Below are 14,773 nucleotides of genomic sequence, written 5' to 3'. Positions count from 1 at the left end.
CTGCTCACAGTGCCAAAACCACTGGTAAATGGTTTACTGACCATGGTATTACTGTGCTCAATTGGCCTGCCCACTCTCCTGACCTGAACCCCATAGAGAATCTGTGGGATATTGTGAAGAGAAAGTTGAGAGACGCAAGACCCAACACTCTGGATGAGCTTAAGGCCGCTATTGAAGCATCCTGGGCCTCCATAACATCTCAGCAGTGTCACAGGCTGATTGCCTCCATGCCACGCCGCATTGAAGCAGTCATTTCTGCCAAAGGATTCCCGACCAAGTATTGAGTGCATAACTGAACATTATTATTTGATGTTTTTTTTGTTTGTTATTAAAAAACACTTTTATTTGATTGGACGGGTGAAATATGCTAATTTTTTGAGACAGGTTTTTTGGGTTATCAGGAGTTGTATGCCAAAATCATCAGTATTAAAACAATAAAAGACCTGACAAATTTCAGTTGGTGGATAATGAATCTATAATATATGAAAGTTTAATTGTAATCATTACATTATGGTAAATAATGAAATTTTACACTATATGCTAATTTTTTGAGAAGGACCTGTATATACTGCAGCCCGTGCCTCTTCCTCTGATGTATATACTGCAGCCTCTGTGTCTCTTCCTGTGATGTATATACCTCCCCTGTGCCTTCTCCTGTGATCTGTTACAACTCTGCTGGCATCACTACATGGCCTCCCATCCCTCACACACCATCTTACTCACTGCTCCATGTCATGTTGTGTTCTGTCTGTTGCCGGCTTCATGTTCTGTGCCTCTGCGCTCTGCATGCTTCCTGGCTGTGTGCATAGGGGGCGGCGCCAGAACTCTCTGGTTCTTATGGAATCAGGGTGCACCTGTCTAATGTGTTCCTGACCAATTACCAAGAGGCCTCCAGTATTTAAGGCATCTCCACCCTGTGGACTGGGCCTGTGCAATGTCTAAATTCAGTTAGTGTCTAGCTTCTGAGCTGCCAGGCCTTGCTCTGTGTTCCTCCTTCTCTGGAGGCTCTACTCCTAGCTTTGCCTTGTTCTTTTTGGTCTGCCCTCCAGGAGGCTGTATATCCTGGTCTCAGGGTCTGTGTCCTTGCTTTGCTTTGTTTTGGTCTGTCTGCCCTCCAGGAAGCAGAATATCCTGGTCCCTGTATCTTTGTTCTTGCATCTTGTCTCGTTCCATTACCTTGTCTGAACTTTGTTCTACCTCTGTCTCCTTGTCTGTGGCTTCTTTCCCTGCTGTGTCTTTCCTTGTGTCCTCTTTCTGCTTATGCTCCGCACTCTTGCGGCTCTGCCTGCCTTGTACCTTTGTGACTGCATGTGCTCCGCTCTCTTGCAGCTTTACCTCTTGTCCGCACTCTGCTCTCTTTCAGCTCTGCTTTGCTCCTGCAGAACCTCTTGCTGCAGCTCTTCTCCGCATACCTTGCAGTTTAGCTGTGCTTTGTTCCTGCTACTGCATAATCTCTTATTGCAGTACCGCTCCGCTTACCTTGCGGTTCTGTTCTGCTTAGGCCCCGCTGCTGCAGAACCTCTTGCAGCTCTACAGCTCTTCTCCGCAGCCTTGCAGTTCTCCTCCTGTGTGAACAGGTCTCTACCTGTTTCTCCATTTTACCATTCCTTTCTATCAGTACCAGTACCTGCACCCGCTGTGTGAACAGAATCCTACCTGTTCCTCCACAAACCATTCCTTCCTATCAGAACCAATACCTGCACCCACTGTGTGTACAGGATCCTACCTTATTCATACACCACGTCAGCCCTGTGTCTCTGCCGTGCCTGCCTGCCCTGTGTCTCTGCCCTGTGTCTCTGCCGTGCCTGCCTGTCCTGTGTCTCTGCCGTGCCTGCCTGCCCTGTGTCTCTGCCGTGCCTGCCTGCCCTGTGTCTCTGCCGTGCCTGCCTGCCCTGTGTCTCTGCCATGCGATCAGCAGCCAGAGCCAGACACCACCCTCGAGTGGCACCTGCCTGCCGCACAAGCCTGACCTCACCGTCAGAGGCTCCAGCGAAAACCAAGGCAGCTGTCTTAGTCACGCCCCTTCCAGGGTAGTCTGGTTTGTGGCACAATGGGTCCACAAACCCCCTGGCTCACACCCACCAGTCAGGGCGCGAGCGTGACAGTTTGACATGATCTATATACAGAAGCCTCTGTGCCTTCTGCTGTGAGCTATATACCGCAGCCCCTGTGCCTCCTCGTGATGTATATACCGCAGCCTCTGTGCCTCCTCCTGTGATGTATATTTCACAGTCCATGTGCCTCCTCCTGTGATGTAGATACTGCAGCCCCTGTGCCTCCTCCTGTGATGTATATACCGCAGCTTCTGTGCCTCTTCCTGTGATGCATATACTGCAGCCTCTGTGCCTCTTCCTGTGATGTATATACCTCCCCTATGCCTTCTCCTGTGATCTATATACAGAAGCCACTGTGCCTCCTGCTGTGATTTATATACCGCAGCCCTTGTGCCTCCTCCTGTGATGTATATACCACATCCTCTGTGTCTTCTCCTGTGATCTATATACAGCAGCCCCTGTGCCTTCTCTTGTGATCTGTATACAGCAGCCCCTGTGCCTCATGTGATGCATATACAGCAGCCCCTGTGCCTCCTCATGTGTTGCATATAACGCAGCCTCTGTGCCTCTTCCTGTGATGTATATACTGCATCCTCTGTGCATCCCTTCATCCTGTGATCTACATCCATCAGCCCCTGTGCCTTCTCCTGTGATCTATACACAGTAGCCCCTGTGCCTCCTCTTGTGATTTACATACTGCATCCCTCCAGGTCTCCTGTGATGTACATACTTGTGTCCTAATGTATCCCTATGTGGTGTATATAGTCCAGCCCCAGTGACTTATGTGATGTAAATGGCATTCTCAGTGTCTCCTATGTGATGTATATACAGCAGTCTTGGTGTCTCCTATGTGATGTACACAGCTCTGTGTCTCCTACGTGATTTATACATAAGTCTCAGTGTCTCTTATGTGATCTATACGACACATCTTCCACTGCTTGAGTTCAATAAATGTAACATGAGCAGTGATGAATTTCCCACAGTGAGGAGACCTGCAGTGTAATATTCCAGTAGTAGTGCAATATACATCTGTATTTGGTACAACTTACTGCTGCAAGTTCTTTACAAAACTTCATTGCAAAGTCTCCTGCGCTCCAGACCAATGCAAACCTGAACACTGATGAAACTCTGACTATTTGTTGCACATGAGAATTATCGCATGAAGGAGCCCTTAATTCTTTCTGCACATCTGCTCTCCCTGTGTCATAACCAGCTAGTGCTGCAAAAATCACCAGACAGACTTTTTTCAATGGATTCCTGCAAACCCCACTCAGATGGTACATCAAAAAAATGTGTGTCAATATACCTTAGTAGGCTGTGCATCTGTCTGAGAAGAACATCATCAAGACAGGTGTTTAGACTTAGCAAACAAATGCATTATGTTTTATAATGACAGCAGGCAAAGATCTTAAAAAGGTAAAAAAGAGGACAGCATATCATTGGACAATGATTAAGATTGATTTATATTAATCCAGAAAAACTGTCAAAGGGGCATTCTGCAAAAACATACTGATGGCCTACAATGTGTGACTGATGGGTCACTGATGTGCCCTCAGGAAAAGATAAATAAATCCAAGATGGAGGATATATTACTCAGAAAAACCACCATACTCCAAAACGAAAATTGGAATGGAGTATGTGGGAGAGAAGATATCAGAATTAGATATCAGGACACTCCAAGCGATTACATTAAGACAGGAGATCTTAATGCCCTCAGGAACCAGACTGGTCAGGTGAACAAACAGTTCTTTGATGCCTAGCCAGGCACAGCAGTGCATCTGCTCTGGTGCTTAGTTGCACTTGCAGATCAATAGGGGTTGGTTTTCACAGAAACTAGCAATCTAAGACTAACATCCTTCACAATCCACATTTCATCAGGCATTAGTTGCTGAGATTAACACTGCAGCTTTGCAGAAGTGGGGTCCTGGTATAAAATCCCTGTTTATATGTTCTCCCCATGTTTGCATGAGGTTTTTTTTCCCTACACACAAGGGTAATATGAAAAGGAACTTTGATTGCGAGTCCCAATGGGAAAAGTGATTATAACGTGCTGCAGAATATATGTCCTATATAAACGAGCATAATTAATAATAATCTAGACCTCCCATTTCCATAGCCAAGATTTTTCTCATCCTGCACCAGTTCTCTGGAATGCGCTATCCTAGACATTCAATCCAATTAATTTACAGTAACTATATTCTTAGATTGCCCTAAAAAGATATCTTTTTAGACAGACCTCTAACATATAAAGACAGGGGTTGATGACTGGTTCCTGCAGCTTTACATGAATCCCCTTACTTATCAGAATAATGGCTGCACCTATACAATACACGCAGTTTTTACTTTTAGTATCCCACCTATTTCCTTATAGATGGTAAGCTCTTGTGAGCAGGGCCCTCACTACTAAGGTCTGAGTTGGTGACTTCTGTGCTACTCAGTAATAATGTCTGACATTGTACATGTGCCCTCTAAACTGTAAACTTCTGCACTATAGAAGTGAACAATTCTGGAAAATCTACTTAAATTGAGATTATCTGCACTTAGGCCAGATTTATAGTATGGTTTTCCTGGTTTTATATATTGGCACATCTATGGGAAAAATACACATATTAACCAAATTTATAAGCACAGACTTAGTGAGGACTGTTTCACAAAAAAGTATTGAATATCTGAGCAATTTGCTGACATGGTGTACTGCTTACAATGGATACACCCTGTAGTTACCTCGGTTACAGATGGTGCAAAAGTTGCTAGGTCCTTCACTGTGTTTCTTCAGATGATCGGCCATATAAGCAGCTCGTAAGTATTTCCCACACACCTGACATGGAACTTTATCCTCATGACATGCCAAGTGTGAGCGCAATCGGTCCCGTGTAGCAAAAGAAGCATTACAGGTCTGGAACAGAAATGATATCAGCAGTTATCATATTTTTGGTGTATTTTATATACATTTTAAAGAAAACATTAAAGGGGTGATCCGAAACTAACATGTATTTTATCTAATTGCCTATTTAAGGTCATGATCTAATATCTTTTCCAATATACTTTAATTAAATATTCCCTATTGTTCCCTCAATATGCTAACGGCTTTGTTTTTGTTACTACTTCCGGTGTGCCGACGCTTCACTTGAGAAACCCAGTGCATGCTGGGATACTAAAACAAGCCATCATCAGGGGGCAGAGGCTGCAGTCACTGCCACCAACTTTGCCCCCACCCTGAAATGAAGCTAGTCCTTGTTCTCACTGATGTGACGTGACGAGGCGGCAAGAGAGTGCACTGCCAGTGTGCACTGTCAAGCGAGAACGAGCGAGCAGGGACCAGCCTCACCCCTGCAAGTGATGTCACTTGCGGAAGTGGGGCTAGTCTTTGCTTGCCGGGTTCTCTCCTCACAATCCTACATGACAGTGCGCTCACTTGCCGCCTCGTGCGCATTGTCACTATGTATATTGCACAATGACAATATCCTACTGTGCATACGTCGGAATTGACAACCTATGAGAAGACAGAGATGTGTCTCAGACTACCACAGACTACATGAGGATGGTGATGGTAAATTGTAATCACTAATGGAAATGACCAAAAAAGCAGCTAAGGAGCAAGATCTATGGAAAATAGGGACTGGCTTCAATATAATTTTTAACTCCTGACAGAGTCGCTTTAATAAAATTGTATTTTTCAGTGTTGGCACCCTTGAAGTTGTTCCAGAAATTGAAGTATTTCTCCTAGAAAATGATTTCAGATAAACATGTCTATAACAAAACATGATTTCCTTTGTGTGTTTTGGAACAACTCAAAAAAAAAAAAAACCAGAGAAAAAAAAAAAAAGTAAAATAAGACATAATTTCACACTAAACCCCAAAAATGATTGCAACATACATTTGTAACATGTGTATTAACAAAACGTATATCTGCAATAATTTTGTGGGAGAAATACTTCATTTTCTGGAACAACTTCAAGGGCACCAACACTTTTGGCCATGACTGTAGCTGTTGCAGACTGATACTTCCTGTAACCCTCTCCTCTAGCTAATAACTGCTATTGTTTCTTTAACTGCTGAATCTGTGACAGCTCAAATATAAGCAGCTAAATAAATGTTGCAGTGACTTTACCTTTTTTTTTTGTTTGTTTTTTTTTAGAAAAAAAGACTAGGGCACCATTTAATCATTTGCCTTTCATGCTTCTGTTTCGTCTTGTTGTATCAATTATCTTTGTCTGCGGCAAAATTCTTCAAAATGACACACGCGGTTCACTAATATTTTGCAAAGTGTAAAATGGTCTTTATTTTAATCTTTTTGCGATTGTCAACACAAAATAGGGATTTTTGTGTACTCACCGTAAAATCCTTTTCTCCGAGCCACTCATTGGGGGACACAGGACCGTGGGGTGTATGCTGCTGCCACTAGGAGGCTGACACTAAGTAAATACAAAAAAAGGTTAGCTCCTCCTCTGCAGTATACACCGCCCACTGGCTCCGGATAATACCAGTTCGTAGCTAAGCAGTAGGAGATTAGTAAGATTTAACCGTAGTAACAACATGTCAAAGACTAAAACACTCATCATAGGCAACAAGCCAAAAACAAGGGTGGGTGCTGTGTCCCCCAATGAGTGGCTCGGAGAAAAGGATTTTATGGTGAGTACACAAAAATCCCTATTTCTCTATCGCCACATTGGGGGACACAGGACTGTGGGACGTCCAAAAGCAGTCCCTGGGTGGGGAACAACAACCCAACAGTGTAAACTTATGGCACCTGCTGTCTACAGGTGCGCAACCGCTGCCTGCAGAATACGCCTGCCCAGGCTTGCATCTGAGGATGCCTGAGTATGGATATTGTAATGCTTTGAAAAGGTGTGCAGGCTAGACCAGGTTGCAGATTTGCAAACCTGCTCTGCAGACGCTTGATTTTGAATGGCCCAGGAAGCACCCACTGACAGAGTGGAGTGTGGCCTGAGGCCCGCAGGGATAGGCTTGCCTCTGACGCGGTAAGCCTCTTGAATAGTCGACCTAATCCATCTGGCGATTGTCGACTTAGAAGCGGCCAGTTCCTTCCGGTGTCCTGCCGGGAGCACGAACAGAGCATCCGTCTGACGAAAGGGTGCCGTCCTGGACACGTACTTCCTGAGAGCTCTGACAATATCCAAGGAGTGAAGAGCCTTCTCCACGCGGTGCGTTGGACTAGGGCAAAGGGACAGAAGTACGATATCTTCATTGAGGTGGAAGGAAGACACCACCTTTGGAAGGAAAGTAGGGGACGGTCTGAGGACCACCTTGTCTCGGTGAAACATAAGGAACGGCGTCCGACAGGAAAAGAGCAGCCAACTCCGAGACTCGTCTGATCGAGGTAATAGCGACGAGGAAGGTCACCTTCCATGAAAGCAGAGATAGAGGGATGTCCTGCAACGGCTCGAAGGGAGATTCCTGCAGGACCCCTAGGACCAGATTAAGGTCCCAAGCCTCTAGAGGAACTCTGTAGGGAGACACCCTGAAAAAACGTTCTGACCTTAGGCTTGGAAGCGATTCTTTGTTGAAAAAGGACTGACAAGGCCGAGACCTGCCCTTTAAGGTAACTCGGCGAAAGCCCCAAGTCCAGACCGGATTGGAGGAAATCCAGGATGGTAGGGATGTTGAAAACCATCAGGGGGCGACCTCTGCTTTTGCACCAATCGAAGAAGGTCTTCCAGATCCGATGGTAGATGCGCGATGACACCGGCTTTCGGGCATTGATCAAGGTGGAAACTACCTCACGGGAGAAACCCGCTTGAGTCAGAACCCAGGATTCAACAGCCATGCCGTCAAACACAGGGCCCCTGAATTCTGGTGGTAAATCGGGCCCTGAGAAAGTAGATCTGGACAATCTGGTAGGCGCCAAGGAACGTCTGCGAGGAGCTGGACGAGCTCTGCATACCACGCCCTGCGAGGCCAATCCGGGGCGATGAGAATCACCGGGACACCCTCTGCCTTGATCTTCCTGATTACTCTGGGAAGCAGGGGCAGGGGGGGAAACAGGTACGGGAGGCGAAACTGACTCCACGGAAGGACTAGCGCGTCTTGTTATGATCCCAGTGGCTGGGGATCACAGGAAATACCAGCTAAGTTACTAAGCAAAGAACAAGCTCTAGGGAGGTGGTAACTGGACTAAACCCAAATCTGATCCTATCCAAACACACTAAAGGTAGCCGGTGAACGTGCCTAAAATCCTGGACGTCTCGACGCAGCCTGAGAAACTGACTACCCCTAAAGAGAAAGCAAGACCTCACTTGCCTCAAGAGAAATAACCCCAAGGATATAGGAAGCCCCCAACAAATAATAACGGTGAGGTAAGGAGAAAAGACACACGTAGGAATGAAAACAGATTCAGCAAATGAGGCCCGCTAATACTAGATAGCAGAAAACAGATAGAGAACTGTGCGGTCAGCAAAAAACCCTACCAAAATATCCACGCTGAGAATTCAAGACCCCCACACCAACTAACGGTGTGGGGGGGAGAAACTCAGCCCCCTAGAGCTACCAGCAAGCTGTGAAATCACATATTAGCAAGCTGGACAAGAAACATATTGAACACAGATGATCAAAAAATGAACAAAATGGAAACTTAGCTTCTCTTGAAGAGACTGGTAGCAAGGTAGTCAGAAGAAATCAGAATAGCACTGAATACATTGACAGCCGGCAACAAGTGGAAGTGAAACAGAGCTAAATAGGAAACTCCCAAGAGAATAACGAGGCAGCTGATCAGCCACAGACCCGCAGGATAACAAAGCCAAAGCCACCAGGGGGAGCCCAAAACAAAAGTCACACAATACCACCTGTGACCACAAGAGGGAGCCTGAAAACAGAGTTCACAACAGTCCCCCCCCTTGAGGAGGGGTCACCGAACCCTCATCAAAACCCCCAGGGCGATCAGGGTGAGCCACATGGAAGGCACGAACCAAATCGGCCGCATGAACATCAGAGGCGACAACCCAGGAATTATCCTCCTGACCATAGCCCTTCCATTTAACCAAATACTGAAGCCTCCGTCTAGAAATACGAGAATCCAAGATCTTCTCCACCACGTATTCCAATTCTCCCTCAACCAGCACAGGGGCAGGAGGCTCAACCGGAGGACCCACAGGCACCACATACCTCCGCAACAACGACCGATGAAACACATTATGAATAGCAAACGATGCTGGGAGGTCCAAACGAAATGACACAGGGTTAAGGACTTCCAAAATCTTATAAGGACCGATAAACCGAGGCTTGAACTTAGGAGAGGAGACCTTCATAGGAACAAAGCGAGAAGACAACCACACCAAGTCCCCAACGCGAAGTCGGGGACCCACACAGCGACGGCGGTTGGCAAAGCGCTGAGCCTTCTCTTGTGACAGCTTCAAATTGTCCACAACATGATTCCAAATCTGATGCAACCTATCCACCACAACATCCACTCCAGGACAGTCAGAAGGCTCCACCTGACCCGAGGAAAAACGAGGATGAAACCCCGAATTACAAAAAAAAGGAGAAACCAAAGTAGCAGAACTAGCCCGATTATTAAGGGCAAACTCGGCCAATGGCAAAAAAGTCACCCAGTCGTCCTGATCAGCAGAAACAAAACATCTCAAATAGGTTTCCAAGGTCTGATTAGTTCGTTCGATTTGGCCATTCATCTGAGGATGGAAGGCCGACGAAAAAGACAAATCAATGCCCATCTTAGCGCAAAAGGTCCGCCAAAATCTAGACACAAACTGGGATCCTCTGTCGGAAACAATATTTTCAGGGATCCCATGCAAGCGAACCACATTTTGAAAAAACAGCGGAACCAACTCGGAGGAGGAAGGCAACTTAGGCAAGGGCACCAAATGGACCATCTTAGAAAAACGATCACACACCACCCAGATGACAGACATTCTCTGAGAGACAGGGAGATCCGAAATAAAATCCATGGAAATGTGCGTCCAAGGCCTCTTCGGGACAGGCAAAGGTAACAGCAAACCACTGGCACGAGAACAACAAGGCTTAGCCCGAGCACAAATTCCACAAGACTGCACAAAGGAACGCACATCCCGCGACAAGGAAGGCCACTAAAAGGACCTGGCCACCAAATCTCTGGTACCAAATATTCCAGGATGGCCCGCCAACACCGAAGAATGAACCTCGGAAATAACTCTGCTGGTCCATCTATCCGGGACAAACAGTCTCTCCGGTGGACAACGGTCAGGTCTATCCGCCTGAAACTCCTGCAGCACTCGTCGCAAATCTGGGGAGATGGCAGACAAAATCACCCCTTCTCTGAGAATACCAGCCGGCTCTGAATCTCCAAGAGAGTCAGGCACAAAACTCCTAGAAAGAGCATCAGCCTTTACATTCTTCGAACCAGGCAGGTACGAGACCACAAAATCAAAACGAGAGAAAAACAACGACCAACGAGCCTGTCTAGGATTCAGCCGCTTGGCCGACTCGAGATAAATCAGATTCTTGTGATCAGTCAAGACCACCACACGATGCTTAGCTCCCTCGAGCCAATGTCGCCACTCCTCAAATGCCCACTTCATAGCCAACAACTCCCGATTACCGACATCATAATTCCGCTCGGCAGGAGAAAACTTTCTGGAAAAGAAAGCACATGGCTTCATCACAGAGCCATCGGCGCTTCTCTGCGACAAAACAGCCCCCGCTCCAATCTCGGAAGCATCAACCTCGACCTGGAAAGGAAGAGAGACATCTGGCTGACATAAGACCGGAGCCGAAGAAAACCGGCGCTTCAGCTCCCGAAAGGCCTCCACAGCCGCAGGAGACCAGTTAGTAACATCAGAACCTTTCTTGGTCAAATCCGTCAAAGGCTTAACAACACCAGAAAAATTAGCGATGAAGCGACGGTAAAAATTAGCAAAACCCAAGAACTTCTGAAGACTCTTAACAGATGTAGGCTGTGTCTAGTCATGAACAGCGTGAACCTTGACTGGGTCCATCTCAATAGTAGAAGGAGAAAAAATGAAACCCAAAAAAGAAACCTTCTGGACTCCAAAAAGACATTTTGAGCCCTTCACAAATAAAGCATTGGCACGCAGGACCTGAAACACCATCCTGACCTGCTTAACATGGGACTCCCAATCATCAGAAAAAACCAGAATATCATCCAGATACACAATCATAAATTTATCCAGATATTCGCGGAAGATGTCGTGCATAAAAGACTGAAAGACAGAAGGAGCGTTAGAAAGTCCAAAAGGCATCACCAAGTACTCAAAATGGCCTTCGGGCGTATTAAATGCAGTTTTCCATTCATCACCCTGCTTAATACGCACAAGGTTATACGCACCACGAAGATCTATCTTGGTGAACCAACTAGACCCCTTAATGCGAGCAAACAGATCAGATAACAATGGCAAAGGATACTGAAATTTGACTGTGATTTTATTTAGAAGGCGATAATCAATACAAGGTCTCAGAGAACCATCCTTCTTAGCCACAAAAAAGAACCCCGCACCAAGAGGGGAGGAGGAGGGGCGAATAAGTCCTTTCTCCAAGGACTCCTTTATATAACTCCGCATGGCAGCATGCTCCGGCACTGACAAATTGAAAAGTCGTCCCTTAGGAAACTTACTACCAGGAATCAAATTTATAGCACAATCACAATCCCTATGAGGAGGTAGAGAACTGAGTTTGGGCTCATCAAATACATCCTGGTAGTCTGACAAAAACGCAGGGACTTCAGAAGGAGTGGATGAAGCAATTGACACCACAGGAGCGTCGCCATGAATTCCCTGACAACCCCAACTTGACACAGACATTGCTTTCCAATCCAGGACTGGATTATGAGTCTGCAACCATGGCAGACCCAACACGACAACATCATGCAAATTATGCAGCACAAGAAAGCGAATCACCTCCTGATGAACAGGAGTCATGCACATGGTCACTTGTGTCCAGTACTGAGGTTTATTCGTAGCCAATGGCGTAGCATCAATTCCCCTTAGTGGAATAGGGAATTTTAAAGGCTCCAAAACAAAACCACAGCGCCTGGCAAATGACAAGTCCATCAGACTCAGGGCAGCACCTGAATCTACAAAAGCCATAACCGGGAAAGATGACAAGGAACAAATCAGGGTAACAGACAAAATGAACTTAGGCTGTAAAGTACCAATGGTGACAGATTTATCAACCTTTTTTTTTGCGCTTAGAGCATGCTGAGATAACATGAGCTGAGTCACCACAGTAAAAGCACAACCCATTTTGCCGTCTATAATTTTGCCGTTCACTTCTGGTCAGAATTCTATCACATTGCATAGACTCAGGTGTCTGTTCAGAAGACACCGCCAAATAGTGCGCAGGTTTGCGCTCCCGCAAACGCCGATCAATCTGAATGGCCAGAGTCATTGACTCATTCAGACCAGGCGTAGGGAACCCCACCATGACATTCTTAATGGCCTCAGAAAGACCTTTTCTGAAATTTGCAGCCAGGGCATACTCATTCCACTGAGTAAGCACCGACCATTTCCGAAATTTCTGGCAGTACACCTCTGCTTCATCTTGCCCCTGAGAGAGGGCCAACAACGCTTTTTCAGCCTGGTTCTCAAGATTAGGTTCTCATAGAGCAATCCAAGGGCCAGAAAAAACGCATCAACACTGAGCAATGCCGGATCCCCTGGCGCCAATGCGAAGGCCCAATCTTGAGGGTCACCACGCAAGAAAGAAATTATAATTTTAACTTGCTGAACGGAATCACCAGAGGAACGAGGTTTCAAAGAAAGAAACAATTTACAATTGTTCTTAAAATTCAGGAACCTAGATCTATCTCCAGAAAACAACTCCGGAATAGGTATTCTAGGCTCTGACATAGGACTGTGAACAACAAAATCCTGAATACTTTGTACCCTTGCAGCAAGATGATCTACACTGGAGGCCAAACTCTGAATATCCATATCAGCAGCTGAGTTCAGAGCCACACCAAGATTAAGAGGAGAGAAGCTAGACACACAGCAGCTAGACACACGGCAAAAAAAAAAAAAATTCTCAAGGCTTCTTTTCTCCTGCTTCTGCCATGCAATTAACACTTTACCGGCCGGCTGTACTGTTATGATCCCAGTGGCTGGGGATCACAGGAAATACCAGCTAAGTTACTAAGCAAAGAACAAGCTCTAGGGAGGTGGTAACTGGACTGACCGCAAATCTGATCCTATCCAAACACACTAAAGGTAGCCGGTGATCGTGCCTAAAATCCTGGACGTCTCGACGCAGCCTGAGAAACTGACTACCCCTAAAGAGAAAGCAAGACCTCACTTGCCTCAAGAGAAATAACCCCAAGGATATAGGAAGCCCCCAACAAATAATAACGGTGAGGTAAGGAGAAAAGACACACGTAGGAATGAAAACAGATTCAGCAAATGAGGCCCGCTAATACTAGATAGCAGAAAACAGATAGAGAACTGTGCGGTCAGCAAAAAACCCTACCAAAATATCCACGCTGAGAATTCAAGACCCCCACACCAACTAACGGTGTGGGGGGGGAGAAACTCAGCCCCCTAGAGCTACCAGCAAGCTGAGAAATCACATATTAGCAAGCTGGACAAGAAACATATTGAACACAGATGATCAAAAAATGAACAAAACGGAAACTTAGCTTCTCTTGAAGAGACTGGTAGCAAGGTAGTCAGAAGAAATCAGAATAGCACTGAATACATTGACAGCCGGCAACAAGTGGAAGTGAAACAGAGCTAAATAGGAAACTCCCAAGTGAATAACGAGGCAGCTGATCAGCCACAGACCCGCAGGATAACAAACAAAGCCACCAGGGGGAGCCCAAAACAAAAGTCACACAATACCACCTGTGACCACAAGAGGGAGCCTGAAAACAGAGTTCACAACAGCGTCTGCCCCGATTGCTCTGGGGTCCCGGGATCGGGCTACAAATTAAGGTACCTTGGCATTGAACCCGGAAGCCATCAAGTCTACGTCCGGAGTACCCCAACGAAGGCAAATCTGTTGGAATATGTCCTGATGGAGAGACCACTCTCCTGAGGCGAGACCTTGCCGGCTGAGGAAATCCGTGGCCCAATTCTCCACTCCTGGAATGTGAACGGCCGATATGACCGAGAGGTTGTGTTCGGCCCAGCGAAGGATGTGCTCTACCTCGCGCATTGCAGCTCTGCTGCGGGTTCCCCCTTGATGGTTTATATAAGCCACAGCCGTGGCATTGTCCGACTGGATACGAATGGGGCGGCCTGCTAGGAGATGATGGAACCGCTTTAGGGATAGCCGAATCGCACATATCTCCAGGATATTGATGGGAAGACGAGACTCGTGACGAGTCCAAGTTCCCTGCGCGGTGTGATGGCGAAAAACCGTGCCCCAGCCTAGGAGGCTGGCGTCGGTAGTGACTACCAGCCAATGGACTGGGAGGAAAGACCTCCCTTGGAGTAGAGAGGATCAGAGCATCCACCATTGGAGTGACTGCTTGACCCGAGGAGAGAGAGAGGACACAGTCGGTCGAGGGAAAAGGGACTCCCGTCCCATGCGTCCAGCAGAGCATGCTGTAGGGGACGGAGGTGCAGTTGCGCAAATGGAATTGCCTCCATTGCGGCCACCATCTTCCCGAGAATCCTCATGCCGAAACGGATGGAACAGGGGGACGGCTGAAGAAGCTTCCAGACCCCCTGTTGAAGAGCAAGGACCTTGTCCTGAGGAAGAAGCACCAACCCTAGGGAGGTGTCCAGGGTCATGCCCAGAAAGGAGATCCGTTG

General features: G+C 46.7%; 1 protein-coding gene across 5 annotated transcripts in view; it reads right to left on the bottom strand.

Moving 5' to 3' along the window:
- Positions 1-14,773, bottom strand: part of PATZ1 (POZ/BTB and AT hook containing zinc finger 1) — a 44,064-nt gene that overhangs the window by 9,657 nt on the left and 19,634 nt on the right. For all 5 annotated transcript variants that reach the window (XM_077294066.1, XM_077294055.1, XM_077294037.1 and 2 more), the window contains exon 4: positions 4,779-4,950. In XM_077294066.1, coding sequence (XP_077150181.1) covers positions 4,779-4,950 — 172 coding nt within the window. The remainder of the gene's footprint in view (positions 1-4,778; positions 4,951-14,773) is intronic.

This window comes from Ranitomeya variabilis, chromosome 1 (assembly GCF_051348905.1).
Source record: "Ranitomeya variabilis isolate aRanVar5 chromosome 1, aRanVar5.hap1, whole genome shotgun sequence".
Classification (NCBI taxonomy): domain Eukaryota; kingdom Metazoa; phylum Chordata; class Amphibia; order Anura; family Dendrobatidae; genus Ranitomeya; species Ranitomeya variabilis.
This window is presented reverse-complemented; position numbering and strand designations above follow the sequence as displayed.